Source organism: Erythrolamprus reginae, chromosome 2 (assembly GCF_031021105.1).
Source record: "Erythrolamprus reginae isolate rEryReg1 chromosome 2, rEryReg1.hap1, whole genome shotgun sequence".
Classification (NCBI taxonomy): domain Eukaryota; kingdom Metazoa; phylum Chordata; class Lepidosauria; order Squamata; family Dipsadidae; genus Erythrolamprus; species Erythrolamprus reginae.
The window spans coordinates 29,422,437-29,445,880 of NC_091951.1; the positions used below are offsets into that span (position 1 = coordinate 29,422,437).

General features: G+C 41.7%; 1 protein-coding gene across 1 annotated transcript; it reads left to right on the plus strand.

The window, feature by feature from the left end:
- Positions 1-293: 293 nt before the first annotated feature.
- Positions 294-22,713, plus strand: LOC139159288 (GTPase IMAP family member 8-like). Its single transcript, XM_070736616.1, has 5 exons — positions 294-403; positions 3,657-4,312; positions 15,179-15,290; positions 18,276-18,389; positions 21,668-22,713. Exons 1-5 carry the CDS (start codon positions 385-387, stop codon positions 22,327-22,329), a joined length of 1,563 nt encoding a protein of 520 aa, XP_070592717.1. The 5' UTR covers positions 294-384; the 3' UTR covers positions 22,330-22,713.
- The last annotated feature ends 731 nt before the right edge of the window (positions 22,714-23,444 follow it).

A 23,444-nucleotide genomic window follows, 5' to 3' on the forward strand; every position in this document is an offset into this window, starting at 1 on the left:
TCAGTAAATAAAGGAAACCAATTAAATCAATACAAAAATAAAGAAATAAATAAATAAAATTATATAAAATAAATCAATAAATTAAACCAATCAATCAATAGAATAAACAAAACGAACGAACGAACGAATAAAAGGTCTCAAGCCAAGAGAGGGAAGGGCTGGTTGAAAAGCGGGCGGGGCGGAGCGTCAAATGGGTCAGCCCAGTGGGCGGTGAAGAAGCGGGGGGGGGGTTGAATATTTTTTAACAGCACCACCCCGCCCTTCACTTCTTTTCTTGCGTGTCTTTAAGAGGACGTGAATTCCGCTCTTTTGTCTACTCGATTTCGTTTTTGTTTTTCCATTCAGGAAACCGGGCTTTGTGCAGTTCGACGCGCCCTTCAGGAAATGGCTGGAAACATCCAAGGTAAAATCTTGGCTCCCGGGACCGTGGGATGGGGTGTGGGCTGCTAGATACGATAGATAGACAGACAGACAAAGACAGAAAGAAAGAAAGAAAGAAAGAAAGAAAGAAAGAAAGAAAGAAAGAAAGAAAGAAAGAAAGAAAGTTATAGACAGACAGAAAGAAAGTTATAGATGATAGATAGATAGATAGATAGATAGATGGATGGATGGATGGATGGATGGATGGATGGATGGATAGATTGATAGATAGATAGGCAGGCAGGCAGGCAGGCAGGCATACAGATATAGTAGATACAGTAGATAGAAAGATAGATAGGCAGTTAGGTAGAGATGTAGAGAGATAGAGACAGACAGACAGACAGACAGACAGACAGACAGACGGATAGATAATAAAACTTGACTGTAAAAAATATGACTTTAGTAATAGAGTTGTTGGAGCTTGGAACTCATTACCGGACTCTGTAGTATCATCCCCTAACCCCCAACATTTTACCCTTAGACTTTCCACAGTTGACCTCTCCAGATTCCTAAGAGGTCAGCAAGGTGGGTGCAGAAGTGCACTAGAGTGCCTTCCGACCCCTGTCCTATTGTCTCTCCTATATCCCCTATATCTTCTCTTCTATCCCTATATCTTTCTTCTATTCTCTTATTGATTTATTTTATCCTATATTCTCTCTTCCATTCTTTCTTTATTTCCTCAAAGCTGTCCTCTAAACTTCATTGTGTATTATTGTGTATTGGACAAAATAAATAAATGAATGAATGAATGAATGAATGAATGAATAAATGATGGATGGATGGATGGATAGGATAGGATAGAATAGAATTCTTTATTGACTATGTGTGATTGGACACACAAGGAATTTGTCTTTGTACAGATGCTCTCAGTGTACATAAAAGAAAAGATACATTTGTCAAGAAACATGTGGTACAACACTTAATGATTGCCATAGGGGTTTAATAAGCAATGAAGAAACAATGAATATTAATAAAAATTGTAGGATACAAGCAGTGAAGGGCTACCAAAATTTTTACTACGGGCGTGGCTTATGCAGGACATCCTGCATTTTCTTTAAACATCTTTCAGTGCAAATTGGGTGCTCTGGGGTGGAGATTCATTTTCGCTACCATACTGCATTGCCCCGTCGGGGCAGTAGCCCACCGCTGGATACAAGCAACAAGTTACAGTCATACAGTCCTAAGTGGAAGGAAAAGGATGATAGGAACGATGAGAAAAAACTGGTAGAAATAGAAGTGCCGACTTAGTAAAAAGTCTGACAGTGTTGAGGGAATTATTTGTTTAGCAGAGTGATGGCGTTTGGGGAAAAACTGTTCTTGTGTCTAGTTGTCTTGGTGTGCAGTGCTCTGTAGTGACGTTTTGAGGGTAGGAGTTGAAACAGTTTGTGTCCAGAATGCGAGAGGTCAGTAAATATTTTCCCGGCCCTCTTTTTGACTCGTGCAGTATACAGGTCCTCAATGGAAGGCAGGTTGGCAGCAATTGTTTTTTCTGCAGTTCTGATTATCCCCTGAAGTCCGTGTCGGTCTTGTTGGGTTGCAGCACCAAACCAGACAGTTATAGAGGTGCAGATGACAGACTCAATGATTCCTCTGTAGAAGTGTATCAGCAGCTCCTTGGGCAGTTTGAGCTTCCTGAGTTGGCGCAGAAAGAACATTCTTTGTTGTGCTTTTTTGATGATGTTTTTAATGTTAGGTGACCATTTTAGGTGTTACAATATGACAGAACCTAGAAATGTGAAGGTCTCTACTGTTGATACTGTGCGGATGGAAGGGTTTCTCCTAAAGTCTACCACCGTTTCTACGGTTTTGAGTGTGTTCAGTTCTAGATTGTTCTGCACAACAAGGATAGTTGTTCAACCTCCCATGTGTATGTGCATTCATTGTCTCGAATTAGTCCAATCACTGTTGTATCATATGCAAACTGCAAAGATAAGGGGTGATGATAGATCATATAGAGACAGATGATAGAGTTAGGTAGGTAGGTAGATATAGATAGATAGATAGATAGATAGATAGATAGAAAGAAAGAAAGAAAGAAAGAAAATAATAGGTGATTGATACATGGGTGGTGGGTAGATGGATGTATTTGAGATGGATGGATGGATGATAAATAGAATGAGAGATAAATGGTTGATATAGATGGATGGAGATATAGATAGACGAGAGAGAGAAATGATTGATTGATTTGATCGATTGATTGATTGTGATGGGTATATACTCAATGACTCAGCTTTAGCATGCTTACATTCTACTTTTTACCTTATAAGATAACACAATGAAATGTCACCCAGGATTGCTAATCCTGACATGATTATTGATTGATTTGGATTGATTGATTGATTGAGATGGATAGAGGGATGGATGAGAGAGATAAATGATAGATAATAGAAATATAGAGATGAATGGATGGATGGATGATAGAGAGAGATAAATGATAGATCATAGAGAGAGATTTGGATGGATGATTGATAGATGTTAGATAGATAGATAGATAGATAGATAGATAGATAGATAGATAGATAGATAGAAAGAAAGAAAGAAAGAAAGAAAGAAAGAAAATAATAGGTGATTGGTAGATGGGTGGTGGGTAGATGGATATATTTGAGATGGATGTATGGATGATATACAGTATATAGAGAGATAAATGATTGATAGAGATTTATGGAGGATAGATAGAGATAGATGAGAGAGATAAATAATGATTGATTTGATTGATTGATTGATTGTAATGGATGGTAGGATGGATGGATGATAGAGAGAGAGAGAGATGATAGATCACAGAGATAGAGATGGATGGATGATATATAGATAGATAATATATGATTGATTATTAATGGATATAGATTGCTTGATTGCTTGATCGCTTGCTTGATTGCTTGATTGATTGAGATGGATAGATGGATGATAGAGATAAATGATAGATAATAGAGATATAGAGATGGGTGGATGGAAGGAAGGATGGATGGATGAGAGATAGCTAGGAAAATCAGGAGATTCAAGCCAGTACTGTATCAAGTTTAATTCCAAGCTTAACCTCAAAACAAGAATCTGACCTACTAACGGTTAAGGGAAATGAGCGGGAGATAAGAAATGCATTCACAGTGGGTTGGATTTTCATAGTTTGTGAGCTCGCAGAAATTCATGACTTGTTTGAGGCTTCCTCCGGGCATCTTCCATAACGTTGCTGACCGATTCCCTTTCTTCTCTCCTCTGTCCCCCACCACTTTGGATTGCAGGGCCTGAACGGAGGATTGTCCTGGTGGGCAAAACAGGCAACGGGAAAAGCGCAACGGCAAACACCATCCTGGGAAGCGAAGTCTGTGAGTCCAAAATATCTTTTGGTTCCATCACCGTATGTTGCCAAAAGGAGGAGACCAAGCTGCATGGCAGGAAGGTGGTGGTCGTAGATACGCCCGGCTTCCTCGACACAGGACGCGCCACCCAGGAAATGGCAGCCGAAGTGAGCAAGTGTGTGAACTTTTGCTCCCCGGGCCCTCACGTCATTCTGCAGGTGATTCGTCCGGCCCGTTTCACCCAGGAGGAGGTGGACGTGGCTCGGTTGATCAACGGGATCTTCCAGCTGAAGGCCAGGAAATACATGATCCTCTTGTTCACCCGGCAAGATTACCTGGAAGGGACATCGCTGGAGGAATTCATTAAGAACGGAAATCGCATGCTCAAGGAACAGATGTACTTGTGTGGCAACCGCTACCTGGCTTTCAACAACAAGGCCAAAGGAGCAGAACGAGAAGCTCAGGTGAAAGAGCTAATGACCATGATCGATGAGCTGGTGGAAAAGAACAAAGATGCCCCTTACTACACGGAAGAGATGATGAGGGAGGACAAGGAGAACTACAAAAAAAACCGAGACCTTTCCTGGATTTGTCCTTTACTTTAGGCTACTCTTCCCCACCCCAAATTGTGCTTGACGCATGGCCAGGAGCCCATTTTGCAATCCGACGTTCGTTGTCTTTTCTGCTCACCTCCGAAGAACCCGTTTTTTGTTATTCCTTCCTTCTTTTCCATCTTCCTTCCTTTCTTCCTTCCTTTCCTCCCTCCTTTCCCAATATCAACTGACCCTCACAGCCTCTACCATCCTGGATCCACGTCCCTTGCTTGGGAAGCCCACACCATCTTCCCCATCTGTCAATCCGTTGAGATTTTTGCTTCCTGTCTTCCTGGGGTAAATTCATATTTTCTTAAACGTCGCCGCCTATTTTCTGCTAAGCCACTTGTTTGCCTTATTTTACGTACTCAATAAAGCTCCTCGTTTGTCCCAAAGTTGTGTGTGTGCGCGCGTGTGTTGTTTTGTGGTGGGGGAGCTAGCCAACAAGCTTCCCACTTGGCAACCCTGACAGGCAGGGCAAAGCCAGAACTGACAATTGCCTGGCCAAATCGCCAAGTGTTAATGGTTCCTTCTTTCTATTCGCCTCCAAGTTAAAGACCTTGGTATACTAATAACAAAAGATTTAAGTGCCAAAGCCCACTGCAACAATATAGCCAATAAGGCTTCAAGAGTTGTAAACCTAATCCTACGTAGCTTCTGCTCTGGCAATCTCACACTACTCACCAGAGCTTACAAAACTTTTGCCAGACCCATCCTCGAATACAGCTCATCTGTTTGGAACCCATATCGCATCTCAGACATTAACACCCTTGAAAATGTTCAAAGATACTTCACCAGAAGAGCCCTTCACTCCTCCACTCGAAATAGAATACCCTACGAGGAGACTAGACTTTCAATCCTGGGCCTAGAAAGTTTAGAACTAAGATGCCTTAAACAAGATCGAAGTATTGCCCACAAGATCATATGCTACAACGTCCTGCCTGTCGGCGACTACTTCAGCTTCAACCACAACAACACAAGAGCACACAACAGATTTAAATTTAATATTAACCGCTCCAAACTTGACTGTAAAAAATATGACTTCAGTAACCGAGTTGTCAAAGCGTGGAACTCATTACCGGACTCCATAGTGTCATCCCCAAACCCCCAACACTTTACCCTTAGATTATCTACGGTTGACCTATCCAGATTCCTAAGAGGTCAGTAAGGGGCGAGTACAAGTGCACTAGAGTGCCTTCCGTCCCCTGTCCTATTGCTCATCTATATCTCCTATATCTCTTCTATTCTTTCATTGATATATTCTATTCCTATATATATATGTATATATATATATTCTATATATTCTATATATTCTATTCCTATATATTCTATATATGTATATATATATATATATATATATTCTATATATTCTATTCCTATATCTTCTATTCCTATATCTTCTTTTCTATTCTTTCTTAGATATATTTTACAATGAGTATCTCCTCTATAACCTTCATCATGTATTTTACTATGTGTATATTGATATATACTCACTAAAACTCTCATTGTGTATTGGACAAAATAAATAAAAAAATAAAAAAATAAAAAAATAAAAAAAATAAATAAATAAATAAAAAAAGCCAGGTGGGCCCTTCTCCCCCTTGAGGCCTAGGTCCTAGGGAGGAGGAGGGAGGGAGAGACTGGAGGGAGCAGGGAGGGGAGAATGGGAAAGGGAGCAGAAGAGGAGGGAGGGAGAGGGAGGGAGGAGGAGGAGAAAAAGAGGGAGGGAAGGGGGTGAAGGAGACAGGGAATTCTGGCAGGCCCTTCAAGACCCTAGCCACAATTTCCCACTGTTGTCCCTTCTGTGATTCTGGAAGAGTCTCCTGCTGGAGCAGAGGGTTGGGCTGGCTGACCACCGAGGTTCCTTCCTAGTTTGATTTGGTCAGGGTTCTCCTGCTCGAGCAGGGGCTTGGACTAGATGACCTCTGTGGTCCCTTCCCATTTTGATTTGGTCTGGGTCTCCTGCTTGAGCAGGAGGGTGGACTAGATCAGTGATGGTGAGCCTATGGCATGGGTGCCACAGGTGGCATGTGGATCCATATCTGCTGGCATGCGAGCTGTTGCCCCAGCTCAGTTCCAACATGCAAGTGTGTGCCAGCCAGGTGATTTTTGGCTCACACTGAGACTCATTTTTGGCTTCCAGAGAGCCTCTGGGGGGTGGGGGAGGGTACTTTTGCCCTCCCCCGGCCCCAGGGAAGCCTTTGGAGCCTGGAGAGGGTGAAACACGAACCTATTGGGCCCACTAAATGTTGGGAAACAGGTTGTTTCTGACCTCCTGAGGGACTCCAGGCGGCAGGGGAATTTTGCCCTCCCCAGGCATGAACAATAGCACACAGACACACTATTTCAGCACCTGAGGAAAAAAAGGTTCGCCATCACTGGGCTAGATGATCTCCAAGGCCTCTTTTCTAAATTTCCCTCCGTCTAATTTCTCTACTTTTCGTGCAGTCTAATTTCTCTCCCTTTCCTCTCAGTCTAATTTCTCCACCTTTCCTCTCAGTCTCTCTACCTTTCCTCTCAGTCTAATTTTTCTACCTTTCCTCTCAGTCTTATTTCTCTACCTTTCCTCTCAGTCTTATTTCTCTACCTTTCCTCTCAGGCCCTTTTCTCTAAATTTCTCTCAATCTAATTTTTCTAACTTTCCCTCAGGCTTCTTTCTCTACCTCTTCCCCAGTCTAATTTCGCTACCTTTCCTCTCAGGCCTCTTTCTCTACTTTTCCCCCAGCCTAATTTCTCTACCTTTCTTCTCAGTCTAATTTCTCTACCTTTCCTCTCAGCCTAATTTCTCTACCTTTCCTCTCAGCCTAATTTCTCTACCTTTCCTCTCAGTCTAAATTCTCCAGTTTTCCTCTCAGGCCTCTTTCTCTACTTTTCCCTCAGTCTAATTTCTCCAGATTTCCTCTCAGTCCTCTTTCTCTATTTTTCCCTCAGTCTAATTTCTCTACCTTTCCTCTCAGTCTCTCTACCTTTCCTCTCAGTCTAATTTTTCTACCTTTCCTGCAGGCTTCTTCTTCTACCTTTCCTCTCAGTCTTATTTCTCTACCTTTTCTCTCAGGCCCTTTTCTCTAAATTTCTCTCAATCTAATTTTTCTAACTTTCCCTCAGGCTTCTTTCTCTACCTCTTCCCCAGTCTAATTTCGCTACCTTTCCTCTCAGGCCTCTTTCTCTACTTTTCCCTCAGCCTAATTTCTCTACCTTTCCTCTCAGTCTAATTTCTCTACCTTTCCTCTCAGCCTAATTTCTCTACCTTTCCTCTCAGTCTAATTTCTCCAGTTTTCCTCTCAGGCCTCTTTCTCTACTTTTCCCTCAGCCTAATTTCTCTACCTTTCCTCTCAGTCTAATTTTTCTACCTTTCCTCTCAGTCTTATTTCTCTACCTTTCCTCTCAGTCTAATTTTTCTACCTTTCCTCTCAGTCTTATTGAAGTAGACCCAGAGACAGGGTTCAAGCAAATCGGTACTTTTTATTCAGCTCAGAGAACAAGTGACAGCTCAGCAAGGCAAGTGACTGTTCAGCAAGTACCGACTGACTCTGCTTGGAAAAGCCGCTTCTTTTATACATTTGCGGCTCCCGCCAAAGCAGAGCCAGCCGCGTCTGAGCCAATCAGGAGCGACTTCCTGCTTCGGCTCAGACAGCGCTGGAAAGCGGAACAAACTATTTACAGGAAATACAAGGTAGCCATTTCAGGATACAACACCCCTCCCCTCATAGTTGGACACATCCATCATGAAAGCCATGTGACAAAGTCGTCCAATCGGTGGGGCCTCCGTGGAGCTCGCTCTGACCTGCGCAGTTCAATTTCTCCTTCGACACCGACTGTGGAGGATGGCTCGCCGCTGTTCTCCCGGCGCGGCGGACTTGGCCTGGCGGGCCCAACGAAGGCTTCGGAGGATGAGGATGGCTCGGCGTCGCTGGATGGCTCCCCCTGGCCTGATAAGTCTCTTTGCGTATTTCTTAACTCGGGCAGTGTGTTAAAGTCTGTTGAAGGGGGAGAGTCCATGTCAGCGGTTTGTGGCAATTGGTTTTCTGTTCGCTTCCGAATGTGGTCTATGTGTCGTTTCCACAAACGACCATCCTCTAGTTTTACAATATAAGTTTTTGGTGCATTTTGCTTAACAACAATTCCTTTCATCCAGTTTACATTTCCATCAAAACTTTTTACATATACATTTTGTCCCAAATACATTTCTCTTTCAGGTTTTACACACATTTGATTATTATTAATACAGAACCTTGGGTTCAACCTATCTAGTGGTGACCTTAATTTCCTTCCCATTAATAACTCTGCAGGGCTTACATGTGTGTGCGAGTTAGGGGTGATGTGTTGGGTGAGTAAGAATTGGTCCAAATTTTGTTGTACATCCCCAGGGCCTGACCTGCGCAATGCCTCCTTTGCCACACGAACGTAACGTTCTGCCAATCCATTAGCCCAAGGCGAGTAAGGCGAGATGAGGGCATGCCTGACCCCTAGGCCATCTAGGAACAATTCGAATTGCCTGGCTGTTAGCTGTGGCCCATTGTCAGACACTAAGATATCTGGGCACCCATGGGAGGCAAACAGTCTACTCAATACCTTGATGGTGGCACTTGTGGTGATGTTGTTCATTGCTATTATTTCCACCCATTTGGAGAACGCATCAACCACTATTAAAAAAATACTGGGACCCCACTGGACCAGCAAAATCAATGTGGACTCTTGACCAAGGACCAGTAGGCTGCTCCCACTCAGCCGGAGTTGTTTTGGGGGGATTAGGCCGTGACTCTTGGCATGGTTCACACTTCGAAACCCAGTTCTCAATATCAGCATCCAGACCTGGCCACCATAAATGCCCTCTTGCTAGGCTCTTCATCCTGACAATCCCAGGATGGCCCACATGTAACATTTTGAGTACCTTTTCCCTTAGGCTTTTGGGGATGATCACTCTATCTCCCCACAGCAGACAACCCTTTACATAAGATAACTCAAGTCTTTTGGTTTTGAAGTCACACAATTCAAGTTTCACAGCATCATTTTGCCATCCCTTAAGTACACAGTTTACCACTTGTTTAAGGATTTGATCCTGCTGCGTGTGTGTAGCTACCTCTTTGGCCGTGGTTAGTGGGTTATCCTCGAGTTCTATCATTAGTACATCTGTGGAAGGAGCAGGGTCCTCCACTAAGTCTGTTATGGGGCACCTGCTGAGGCCGTCTGCGTGATTGATTTCCTTCCCCCCCTTGTGGGTGAGATCATACTGGTACCCTGAGAGGAAAAGGGCCCATCTGATCAGTCTTGGAGACATAAAAGGCGGAGTGGGCTTGTTGGGGGCTAGCAGACCTAGTAAAGGCTTGTGGTCAGTGACTAATTCAAAACTTCTTCCAAAAATGTAATTGTGAAATTTCTTAACCCCTGCCACTAAAGCTAGAGCCTCCTTGTCTAACTGGCTATAATTCCTCTCTGTGCTGGTCATGGTTCTTGAGAAAAATGCTATTGGGGCCTCTGTCTTATTAGGCAGAACGTGAGCTAGGACTCCTCCTATGCCGTACGGTGAAGCGTCGCACGTGAGCCTAATGGGTAGTGAAGCACTATATTGGACTACTACACTTTTAGAAGTTAATAATTGCTTTATTTGGAAAAAAGCTTCACGTTCAGTTTCCCCCCAGGTCCAGCGGGCTTCCTTCTGGAGTAAACGATGTAGAGGCTCTGCTACTGTTGCCTTCTGCTTCAAAAAAACGGAATAAAAATTAAGGAGGCCTAAAAATGCCTGCAGCTCATTCTTATCTCGTGGCTCTGGGGCTTCCCTAATGGCTCTCAGCTTCTCTGTTGTGGGGTGGATACCTTCTTTGTCTACTTTATATCCTAGGAATTCTATACTGTTGGTTACCCAGACACATTTGTCAGGCTTGATTCTTAAGCCTTTGTCCTGTAACCTCTTAAGTACTTCCCTTATTCTTTTGTTTACTTGTTCCTGGTTTTCCCCTGCAATTAAGATGTCATCAAAATATGGAATGGCCCCATTTACCCCTGACAATAGGCGTTCCATAATGCTCTGGAATATTCCTGGGGCTATGCTTACCCCAAACTGTAGCCTCGTGCACTTGAAAGCCCCCCTGTGCGTTACAATTGTTTGTGCGTTTGCTGTTTGTTCATCGACCGGGAGTTGCTGGTAAGCTTGCGCAAGGTCGATTTTTGCAAACCTTTTCCCTTCCCCCAGGGAGTGTAGGAGTTGTTGTACAACCGGGATGGGGTAGGGGTGGTGTTGGAGGGCCTTATTTAGGGTAGATTTGTAGTCAGCGCAAACCCTTAAAGAACCATCTGGCTTCAGAGGCGTAACTATGGGAGTTTCCCATGGCCCTTGTTCCACAGGGACCAAAATACCTTGGCTTATAAGTTTATCAAGCTGCAGGTCTAGTTTGGGGAGAAGCGGAAGGGGGACCCTGCGAGGTTTTAGCCTGACTGGTGGGACCTTGGGGTCAATAGAAAATGATATAGGGGGCCCCTTATACGATCCTAAGGTGGGGCTGAACACTTCAGGGAATTCTTGCACAAAGTTAGGCATATTATCACAGTTTACATTACACACACCCGAAATTTCAATCCCCAAAGGTTCCATCCAAGCCAACCCCAATAGAGAGTGCTTAGCCCCCGTTACAATAAGCATGGGTAGGGTACATTTGACATTCTTGAATACAATAGGTACATTTGCTGTTCCCAGGACCGAGATTACCCCCCCTTGAAAATCTCTGATCACTAAAGAGGTTTGTTTTAGATCAGATTTAGACATATTAGGCATATACAGTTTAAACTTCTCCCAAGGCATGATGGTATATCTAGACCCAGTATCAAGCTCCATCGAGCATGGTTGGTTATTTAGTAACAGTGAGATAACAATTTTGGCCCCTTTTTTTGTTGCCGTGTTATTCACGGAAAATTGAGTGTTACCTCTATAGTAGTCGCGGTTAGCGGTTGAGTAGTTCCTTTGACCCGAATAGCGGAATGGTCTATTTTCTCACGGTTGGGGGGTCTGGTTTTGTGGTCGTTGGTATTGCGGTGTGGCGAATGTCTCCTCTGGTGCCGTTGCTCTGCATGCGATGGCGATGTGGCCTCGACGGTTGCAGCGGCGGCATGTGGCGTCTCGGAAGGGGCATCGATGGCGCTGGTGGTTTCCCCGGCAGCCCGCGCAGGGGGCTGGATGAGTAGCTCTGTGGTGTCTCGGCTGGTCTTGTACCAGGAAGCAGTTGTCCCCGTTGTGAGCTGGTTGGCTGGGGTCGTCTGATTCCACGGCGCGGGGAGACGCGGAGTCAATCTTGGCAATGAGTTCTCGCCTTCCGTGTTCTTTTAATTCTCTAGCTGCTGCGTCGGCGGCTTCTGCGGTTTGCGCTAGTTTAATCACGGTTTGTAGAGTCGGCTCTTCTTCGGTGAGGAGTTTGTTTCTCACCGTGGCGCTTCTCATGCCGAAAACCAGGGCATCGGTGAGGCGAGCTTCCGGGTCTTTAAACTTGCATTGAGCAAGTACCGTCCGAAGTCGCGTTGTAAACTGGTTGATTGATTCAGTTTCCTTCTGAGCCATCATGGAAAACTGATGCCGAAAAACCATGGCTGGTTTGGTCGGTTTGAAATGGCTCGCTAGCTTTTCCTGTAGGACGTCCCAAGCTACGGTTCTTGCTGGCTGCGGGTCGGTGAGAGTCTGGGCAAGGCCACGGATTTCTGGGCCGCAGTAATTCAGAAAGATAGCCCGTCTGCGATCGGCTTCGGCGTCCAGTATCCCTGCCGCCTCGAGGAAGATCTCGAAGGTGGCCATGTATTCGTCCCAGGACGTTTTTTCGGGATCGAAGAGTTCCGGAGCCTGGCCGATCTGGACTTTGTTCATGTTGCACGCGATGTTTCTTCCGTCCGTTCGTCGCCAGTGCAGTAGACCCAGAGACAGGGTTCAAGCAAATCGGTACTTTTATTCAGCTCAGAGAACAAGTGACAGCTCAGCAAGGCAAAGTGACAATTCAGCGAGTACCGACTGACTCTGCTTGGAAAAGCCGCTTCTTTTATACATTTGCGGCTCCCGCCAAAGCAAGAGCCAGCCGCGTCTGAGCCAATCAGGAGCGACTTCCTGCTTCGGCTCAGACAGCGCTGGAAGACGGAACAAACCATTTACAGGAAATACAAGGTAGCCATTTCAGGATACAACAATATCGAGGGGGGTTTAATCAAATTTGCAGACAACACCAAGCTGGCGGCAGGGGTGGGTGGGGGAAGCTTATACCCCAGGGCTGGGGTAGACCAACTTCTTTGACATATGGACTTCAACTCCCAGAATTCCTGAGCCAATCAGGTTAGGTCAGGAATTCTGGGAGTTGAAGTCCACATGTCATAGAAGAGCCATCTTTGCCTACCCCTGCCCCAGGAGATAGGCACAAAATACAGTGGTACCTCCACTTATGAACTTAATACATTCCATGACCAAGTTCTTAAGTAGAAAAGTTTGTAAGAAGAAGCAATTTTTCCCATAGGAATCAACGTAAAAGCAAATAATGTGTGCGATTGGGGAAACTATAGGGAGGGTGGAGACTCTGTTTCCTCCCAGGAGATTCCTAGAGAGGCCCCATGGAGGCTTCTCCCTGCCTTTTTTGGCCCCGTTTCCTCCCAGGAGATTCCTAGAGAGGCCCAACAGAGGCTGCTCCCCGCCTTTTCAGGCCCTGTTTCCTCCCAGGAGATTCCTGGAGAGGCCCCATGGAGGCTTCTTCCCGCCTTTTCTGGCCCTGTTTCCTCCCAGGAGATTCCCAGAGAGGCCCCATGGAGGCTTCTCCCTGCCTTTTCTGGCCCCGTTTCCTCCCAGGAGATTCCCAGAGAGGCCCCATGGAGGCTTCTCCCTGCCTTTTCCAGTCCTGTTTCCTCCCAGGAGATTCCCAGAGAGGCCCCACGGAGGCTTCTCCCTGCCTTTTCTGGTTACAGTTTTGGAGACTCAGGTTTGTAAGTAGAAAATGGTTCTTGAGAAGAGACAAAAAATCTTGAACACCCGGTTCTTATCTAGAAAAGTTTGTAAGTAGAGGCGTTCTTAGGTAGAGGTACCATTGTACAGAAAGATCTCGATCGATTAGCACAGTGGGCTCAAACTAACAAAATTGAAAAAAAGCAAAATTTACATCTAGGCAAGAAAAACGCTAGATACACATGCAAATTGGGAGGAACTACACTTAATAGCAGCGACTGCGAGAGAGATCTCGGAGCCTTGGTGGATAACCAATTAAATATGAGCCAGCGATTTGCAGCAGTGACTAAAAAAGCCAACACAATCTTAAAATGCATCAAGAGGGGGATACAACCCAGGATTAAGGAGGTACTAATACCACTCTATAATGCCTGAGTCAGACCACTCCTAGAGTAGTGCATTCAATTTTGATCCCCCCGCTACTAAAAGGACGTCGATACTCTAGAGTAAGTACAAAAAAGAGTGACCAGAATGATAAGGGGACTGGAACCCAAGACTGACAAAGAGAGGTTGTTGTAACTGGGGATGGATAATCTAGAAAAAAGGGGTATGATAGCAGAATACAGATATTTGATGGGTTGCCATTAATATGCGGACCGCCTTCTGCCGCACGAATCCCAGTGACCGATTAGGTCCCACAGAGTTGGCCTTCTCTGGGTCCCGTCGACTAAACAATGTCGTTTGGCGGGACCCAGGAGAAGAGCCTTCTCTGTGGCGGCCCCAACCCGCTGGAACCAGCTCCCCCCGGAGATCAGAACTGCCCTCACCCTCCTTGTTTTTTGTAAAGCTCTTAAGACCCATCTCTGCCGTCAGGCATGGGGGAACTGAGACATCTCCCCCAGGCCTATATAGTTTATACATGGTATGTTTGGGTGTATGCTTTCTTTTAATAATGGGGTTTTTAGTGTTTTTTACATTGTCTTTGTTATTGTTGTGAGCCGCCCCGAGTCTACGGAGAGGGGCGGCATACAAATCTAATTAATAATAATAATAATAATAATAATAATAATAATAATAATAATAATAATAATAATAATAATATTGAGGCTCGCAGCTGGCTTCTGTGATGCTACATTTCACATGGGTCAGTTACACCAATTCAAACTCATAACGTATTAAGCGTACAAAATATAACCAATAAAAACCACACAGCTTGTGCTACATTTCAAAGTGCTGATTCAAGAGAAAAAGAAAGCAAGAGCGAGAGAAGGGCCCCATCAGCCCACCTCATGATATATAATGTTGCACTTTTCTTAGGCTAGCAGCAAAGAAGGCAAGATAAGAGTGCTGGGAAGGAGAATGTTGCTAGAGAAACTGGGTCATCACCATAGTTCCCTCTAAGCTGAGCAGTGAGCAATCGCTCACTTAAAAATCATCATCAGAGTTTTCCAAACCTGCCCAGAAGCCGAGAGGGAAAGAGTGAGAGGGAAGGAGAGAGGGAGGAAGAGAGGAAGAGAGAGAAACAGATAGAAAAAAGAGAGGAAGGAAAAGAGAAAGGAAAAGAATGGGAGTAAGGAAGAAAGAAAGAAAATCAAAACCTAGTTTGAAACTAGCTCAACTATTTAAGTGGCATTTTGATATTGATAGAGTTGCCCTATTATGAGCTCACTGTTATAGACACACAGCACAGTATTTTATTTTGAAATTCTCTGAGGCAAAACAGGGTGGGTTTTTTATTGGTTTGTTTGTTTGTTTGTTTATTTGTTTATTTGTTTGTTTATTTGTTTATTTGTTTATTTGTTTATTTATGTGCCGCCCAGTCCCGAAGGGACTGCCGCTCAGACACTATACTTTTCCGCCCACCCCCCCAAAAAATTAGAGGGAACACTGGTCATCACACGTGTCATGCTCAAGGTCTATGCTTTTCGCACGCACATTCCAAGACACTAGTTCCCGCGTTCCCACACTAACAGGAGGGGGGTCACGCTATTTTCCAGGCCACCAGCGGGCCAGACCGGGAGCAACGGATGGAAGCTGACCAAGGAGAGATTCAACCTGGAAAAATAAAGGAAGAACTCTCAGACGGCGAGAGCGATCGATCTGCCGCAGAAGGGGCCTGCCGATGGAGGTCGCAAATGTCCCAAACGCTCGACACTTTTCCAAAGGCAATTGGACCACCATCTTGGCTTGGGGTGGGGTAGGATTTCCAGCTTGGATAGGGGGTTGCACTAGATGACCTGCAAGGTCCCTTTTAACTCTAGCAAATAAAATAAAATAATAAAATAAAATAAAATAAAATAAAATAAAATAAAATAAAATAAAATAAAATAAAATAAAATAAAATAAAATAAAATAAAATAAAATAAAATAAAATAAAATAAAATAAAATAAAATAAAATAAAATAAAATAAAATAAAATAAAATAAAATAAAATAAAATAAAATAAAATAAAATAAAATAAAATAAAATAAAATAAAATAAAATAAAATAAAATAAAATAAAATAAAATAAAATAAAATAAAATAAAATAAAATAAAATAAAATAAAATAAAATAAAATAAAATAAAATAAAATAAAATATAAAATAAAATAAAAAAATAAAATAAAATAAAATAAAATAAAATAAAATAAAATAAAATAAAATAAAATAAAATAAAATAAAATAAAATAAAATAAAATAAAATAAAATAAAATAAAATAAAATAAAATAAAATAAAATAAAATAAAATAAAATAAAATAAAATAAAATAAAATAAAATAAAATAAAATAAAATAAAATAAAATAAAATAAAATAAAATAAAATAAAATAAAATAAAATAAAATAAAATAAAATAAAATAAAATAAAATAAAATAAAATAAAATAAAATAAAATAAAATAAAATAAAATAAAATAAAATAAAATAAAATAAAATAAAATAAAATAAAATAAAATAAAATAAAATAAAATAAAATAAAATAAAATAAAATAAAATAAAATAAAATAAAATAAAATAAAATAAAATAAAATAAAATAAAATAAAATAAAATAAAATAAAATAAAATAATGAATAAATACATTAGATAAATTAAACACATAAAATAAATAGGTGGCATTTGCCACATCCACGTTTATCTAAACTGTACCCAAGTATGTTGCTGAAATGTTGGAAGTGTCAAAAGGAAAATGGAACATAATACCATGCATGGTGGACCTGTCCAGTGGTGGAAAAAAATGGAATAAAATTAAAAGCTATTTAGATAACTGGTCAACAAAACCCTCTGAAACTAGAACTAGACCTACTCGGAAATATTAGACAAAAAATATCTAAGGAAGATCGATACTTAATAATACATATGATCACAGCTGCCAGACTTGCTTATGCGCATACTTGGAAATTAAACAACGCCCCATCAACATTAAATTTAATAAATAAAATTTACGAAATTGCAGAGATGAACAAGATGACATTGGAAATACAAGAAAGAGACAATTCTGAATTCTATTATTATTATTATTATTATTATTAGTATTATTAGTATTAGTATTATTTTACAAATGTGACATACAAGACAAAGGGAAAAAAACATACATATATACTGTACAACATTTGGGAAATGAAAATTTCCCCACTATTTTTGGGGGGATATTTGATCAGAGAATTACACTTCTTTTGCATAATATTAATTTTTGAATTCTTTTATTTGACGTGTTGCTTTGCATAAATTTTTCTTTCTTTCTTTCTTTTAGGCAATCATAAAATTTTCCCCATGTTTTATAGTAATCTGATTCTTCTTTTCCCTCTAATCTTTTGGATAGCCTGTCCATCTCCGCACAGTCTATTATTTTTTTAATTATTATGTTTCCTTCCGGTATTTTATCTGTTTTCCACTGTTGGGCATATACTATTCTGGCAGCTGTTAGTATATGTATAACTAGGTATCTTACTTCTTTTTCTATTTTTTTATTAAAAATACCCAATAAATATAATTCTGGTTTTTTTTCAATTTCTTCATTTGCTATTTCTTTTAACCAATTTGTTATTTTATTCCAAAACTTTTTTGCCTGTGTGCATGTCCACCATTGGTGGTAGAACGTGCCTCTTTCTTTTTTACACTTCCAACATATTGGAGAGGTTTTTGGGAACATTCTTGCAAGTCTTTCTGGCGATAGGTGCCACCTGTAGAACATTTTTAATTGGTTTTCCTTGAATGCGATCGATCGACAATTCTGAATTCTACCAAACTTGGAGCAGGTGGTATGATTGGGTGAATCAAAAAAATATTTAAAAGCCTAAATGTCAACAAAACAGCCAAATCTTTCACAATTCGAAAGTACTGTATATAGGAAAAAGGAACAAAAAATATAAGCAATCTTGTTACTTCCCTCTTTCACTAGATACACTAGTATGCTGAAAAAATAAAATAAAATAAAAATAGCTGTAGCAATGGTATCAACTGGTAGGTTGGCAAATGTCTACATTGTTGAGTGTTTAAGATTTGATATACAATTGCAACTACGAAAGACGATATCTATATGTCTGTACAGGTTGTGTTTTCTTTTTGTTTTTTGTTTCTGTTTCTTTTGTGGTATTTATGTCTTTTTTTCTTAATGTAAATAATTAATAAAGATTTTTATTTTTAAATAAATAAATGAAATGAAAGAAAGAAACAAAACAATTAAATAAAATAAATCAATCAATAAATAACGTTAAATAGATAAGTAAATTAAATAAACGCATGAAAAATAAATTAGATAAATTAAAATTAAATTAGATAAATAAAATAAATAAATCAGTAAATAAAGGAAACCAATTAAATCAATACAAAAATAAATAAATAAATAAATAAATAAAATTATATAAAATAAATCAATAAATTAAACCAACCAATCAATAGAATAAACAAAACAAAACAAAACGAACGAACGAACGAATAAAAGGTCTCAAGCCAAGAGAGGGGAAGGGCTGGTTGAAAAGCAGGCGGGGCAGGGTCAGCCCAGTGGGCGGTGAAGAAGCCGGGGGGGGGTTGAGTCTTTTTTAACAGCACCACCCCGCCCTTCACTTCTTTTCTTGTGTGTCTTTAATTTAAGAGGACGTGAATTCCGCTCTTTTATCTACTCGGTTTCGGGTTTTTTTTTTCATTCAGGAAACCGGGCTTTGTGCAGTTCGACGCGCCCGTCAGGAAATGGCTGGAAACATCCAAGGTAAAATCTTGGCTCCCGGGACAGTGGGATGGGGTGTGGGCTGCTAGATACGATATATAGACAGACAGAAAGAAAGTTATAGATGACAGACAGACAGACAGACAGAAAGAAAGTTATAGATGACAGACAGACAGACAGACAGACAGACAGAAAGAAAGTTATAGATGACAGACAGACAGACAGACAGACAGAAAGTTATAGATGATAGATAGACAGACAGACAGACAGACAGACAGACAGACAGAAAGAAAGTTATAGATGATAGATAGACAGACAGACAGACAGACAGACAGACAGAAAGAAAGTTATAGATGATAGATAGACAGACAGACAGACAGATATAGTAGATACAGTAGATAGATAGAAAGATAGATAGGCAGTTAGGTAGATAGAGAGAGAGAGAGAGAGAGAGAGAGAGAGAGAGAGAGAGAGAGAGAGAGAGAGAGAGAGAGAATAAAACATGACTGTAAAAAATATGACTTTAGTAATAGAGTTGTTGGAGCATGAAACTCATTACCGGACTCTATAGTATCATCCCCTAACCCCCAACATTTTACCCTTAGACTTTCCACAGTTGACCTCTCCAGATTCCTAAGAGGTCAGCAAGGGGGGTGCAGAAGTGCACTAGAGTGCCTTCCGACCCCTGTCCTATTGTCTCTCCTATATCCCCTATCCTCTTCTATCCCTATATCTTTCTTCTATTCTCTTATTGATTTATTTTATCCTATCTTCTCTCTTCTATTCTTTCTTTCTTTACTCAAAGGTGTCCTCTAAACTTCATTGTGTATTATTGTGTATTGGACAAAATAAATGAATGAATGAATAAATGATGGATGGATGGATAGGATAGGATAGGATAGAATATAATTCTTTATTGACTATGTGTGATTGGACACACAAGGAATTTGTCTTGGTGCATATGCTCTCAACGTACATAAAAGAAAATATACATTTGTCAAGAAACATGTGGTACAACACTTAATGATTGCCATAGGGGTTTAATTAATAAGCAATGAAGAAACAATGAATATTAATAAAAATTGTAGGATACAAGCAGTGAAGGGCTACCAAAATTTTTACTATGGGCGTGGCTTATGCAGGACATCCTGCATTTTCTTTCAACATCTTTCAGTGCAAATTGGGTGCTCTGGGGTGGAGATTCATTTTCGCTACCCTACTGCATTGCCCCGTCGGGGCAGTAGCCCACCGCTGGATACAAGCAACAAGTTACAGTCATACAGTCCTAAGTGGGAGGAAAAGGATGATAGGAACGATGAGAAAAAACTAGTAGAAATAGAAGTGCCGACTTAGTAAAAAGTTTGACAGTGTTGAGGGAATTATTTGTTTAGCAGAGTGATGGCGTTCGGGAAAAAACTGTTCTTGTGTCTAGTTGTCTTGGTGTGCAGTGCTCTGTAGTGACGTTTTGAGGGTAGGAGTTGAAACAGTTTGTGTCCAGAATGCGAGAGGTCAGTAAATATTTTCCACGCCCTCTTTTTGACTTGTGCAGTATACAGGTCCTCAATGGAAGGCAGGTTGGCAGCAATTGTTTTTTCTGCAGTTCTGATTATCCTCTGAAGTCCGTGTCGGTCTTGTTGGGTTGCAGCACCAAACCAGACCGTTATAGAGGTGCAGATGACAGACTCAGTGATTCCTCTGTAGAAGTGTATCAGCAGCTCCTTGGGCAGTTTGAGCTTCCTGAGTTGGCGCAGAAAGAACATTCTTTGTTGTGCTTTTTTGATGATGTTTTTGATGTTAGGTGACCATTTTAGGTGTTGCGATATGACAGAACCTAGAAATATGAAGGTCTCTACTGTTGATACTGTGTTGTCTAGTATTGTGAGAGGTGGAAGGATGGAAGGGTTTCTCCTAAAGTCTACCACAGTTTCTACGGTTTTGAGTGTGTTCAGTTCTAGATTGTTCTGCACAACAAGGATAGTTGTTCAACCTCCAATGTGTATGTGCATTCATTGTCTCGAATTAGTCCAATCACTGTTGTATCATCTGCAAACTGCAAAGATAAGGGGTGATGATAGATCATATAGAGACAGATGATAGAGTTAGATAGGTAGGTAGGTAGATATAGATAGATAGATAGATAGAAAGAAAGAAAGAAAGAAAGAAAATAATAGGTGATTGATAGATGGGTGGTGGGTAGATGGATGCATTTGAGATGGATGGATGGATGATAAATAGAATGAGAGATAAATGGTTGATATAGATGGATGGAGGAAAGATATAGATAGACGAGAGAGAGAAATGATTGATTGATTTGATCGATTGATTGATTGTGATGGGTATATACTCAATCTCAGCTTTAGCATGCTTACATTCTACTTTTTACCTTATATGATAACACAATGAAATGTCACCCAGGATTGCTAATCCTGACATGATTATTGATTGATTTGGATTGATTGATTGAGATGGATAAAGGGATGGATGAGAGAGATAAATGATAGATAATAGAAATATAGAGATGGATGGATGGATGGATGATTGAGATAAATGATAGATCATAGAGAGAGATTTGGATGGATGATTGATAGATGTTAGATAGATAGATAGATAGATAGATAGATAGATAGATAGATAGAAAGAAAGAAAGAAAGAAAGAAAGAAAGAAAGAAAATAATAGGTGATTGGTAGATGGATGGTGGGTAGATGGATATATTTGAGATGGATGGATGGATGGATGGATGATATACAGTATATATAGAGATAAAAGATTGATAGAGATTTATGGAGGATAGAGATAGATAGATGAGAGAGATAAATAATGATTGATTGTAATGGATTGTAGGATGGATGGATTGATGGATGATAGAGAGAGAGAGAGATGAAAGATCACAGATAGAGATGGATGGATGATATATAGATAGATGATTGATTATTAATGGATATAGATTGATTGATTGATTGATTGATTGATTGAAATGGATAGATGGATGATAGAAATAAATGATAGATAATAGAGATATAGAGATGGGTGGATGGATGGAAGGAAGGATGGATGGATGAGAGATAGCTAGGAAAATCAGGAGATTCAAGCAAGTACTGTATCAAATTTAATTCCAACCTCAAAACAAGAATCTGACCTACTAACGGTTAAGGGAAATGAGCGGGAGGTAAGAAATGCATTCACAGTGGGTTGGATTTTCATAGTTTGTGAGCTCGCAGAAATTCATGACTTGTTTGAGGCTTCCTCCGGGCATCTTCCATAACTTTGCTGACCGATTCCCTTTCTTCTCTCCTCTGTCCCCCACCACTTTGGATTGCAGGGCCTGAACGGAGGATTGTCCTGGTGGGCAAAACAGGCAACGGGAAAAGCGCAACGGCGAACACCATCCTGGGAAGCGAAGTCTGTGAATCCAAAATGGCTTTTGGTTCGGTCACCGTACGTTGCCAAAAGGAGGAGACCAAGCTGCATGGCAGGAAGGTGGTGGTCGTAGATACGCCTGGATTCCTCGACACAGGGCGCGCCACCCATGAAACGGCAGCCGAAGTGGGCAGGTGTGTGAACTTGTGCTCCCCGGGTCCTCACGTCATTCTGCAGGTGATTCGTCCGGGCCGTTTCACCCAGGAGGAGGTGGACGTGGCTCGGTTGATCAAGGAGATCTTCCAGCTGAAGGCCAGGAAATACATGATCCTCTTGTTCACCCGCAAAGACGACCTGGAAGGGACATCGCTGGAGGAATTCATTAAGAACGGAAATTGCATGCTCAAGGAACAGGTGTACCGGTGTGACAACCGCTACCTGGCTTTCAACAACAAGGCCAAAGGAGCAGAACGAGAAGCTCAGGTGAAAGAGCTAATGACCATGATCGATCAGCTGGTGGAAAAGAACAAAGATGCCCCTTGCTACACAGAAGAGATGATGAGCGAGGACAGGGAGACCTTTAGACAAATGCAAAACCTTTCGTGGTTGTGTCCTTTGCTTTAGGCTATGCTACATCAAACCCAAATTCTGCTCGACGAATGGCCAGGAGCCCATTTTGCAATCCGACGTTCGTTGTCTTTTCTGCTCACCTCCGAAGAACCCGTTTTTTGTTATTCCTTCCTTCTTTTCCATCTTCCTTCCTTTCTTCCTTACCTTCCTCCCTCCTTTCCCAATATCAACTGACCCTCACAGCCTCTACCATCCTGGATCCACGTCCTTTGCTTGGGAAGCCCACACCATCTTCCCCATCTGTCAATCCGTTGAGGTTTTCGCTTCCTGTCTTCCTGGGGTAAATTCATATTTTCTTAAACGTCGCCGCCTATTTTCTGCTAAGCCACTTGTTTGCCTTATTTTACGTACTCAATAAAGCTCCTCGTTTGTCCCAAAGTTGTCTGTGTGCGTGTGTGTGTTGTTTTGTGGTGGGGGAGCTAGCCAACAAGCTTCCCACTTGGCAACCCTGACTGGCGGGCTGACCCCATTTCCGCTTGAACTCCATTCATTGGGAAAGGTCTAATTTCCTAAAAAGTCAAAGGAATGACAGGCAGGGCAAAGCCAGAACTGACAATTACCTGGCCAAATCGCCAAGTCTTAATGGTCCCTTCTTTCTACTCACCTTCAAGCCCTGGGATGCCACGTCCAATAAAAGCCAGGTGGGCCCTTCTCCACCCCTGCCCCAAATTCTGAGTTTCCGCTCAACAAATGGCCAGGAGCCCTCGCTGCAATTCGACATTTGTTGTCTTTTCTGCTCACCTCGGAAGGACCAGGTTTCCTTCCTTCCTTCCTTCCTTCCTTCCTTCCTTCCTTCCTTCCTTCCTTCCTTCCTTCTCCCTCCATCCTTCCCTCTCCCTTCCCCCACTCTCCAGGGACAGGACTGAAAAATTTTAAGCCACCAGTTCACTAGCCGGTTACTGGGAGGATATGGCCACTGGGGTGTGGCCAATTCAGTTTCCTGCACCATGGTGGGGTGAGGGAGTGGGTTTTTGCCCTCCCCAGCTTCCAGAACTTTCTTTCCTCAAGCCTTTAGGAGGGGGAAAACTGTCACACACCCGAGGCTTACCGGAACTCCTCAGGAGGCCGGAAACAGGCTCATTCTTTCCTTCCTCCCCTTCCTTTCACCC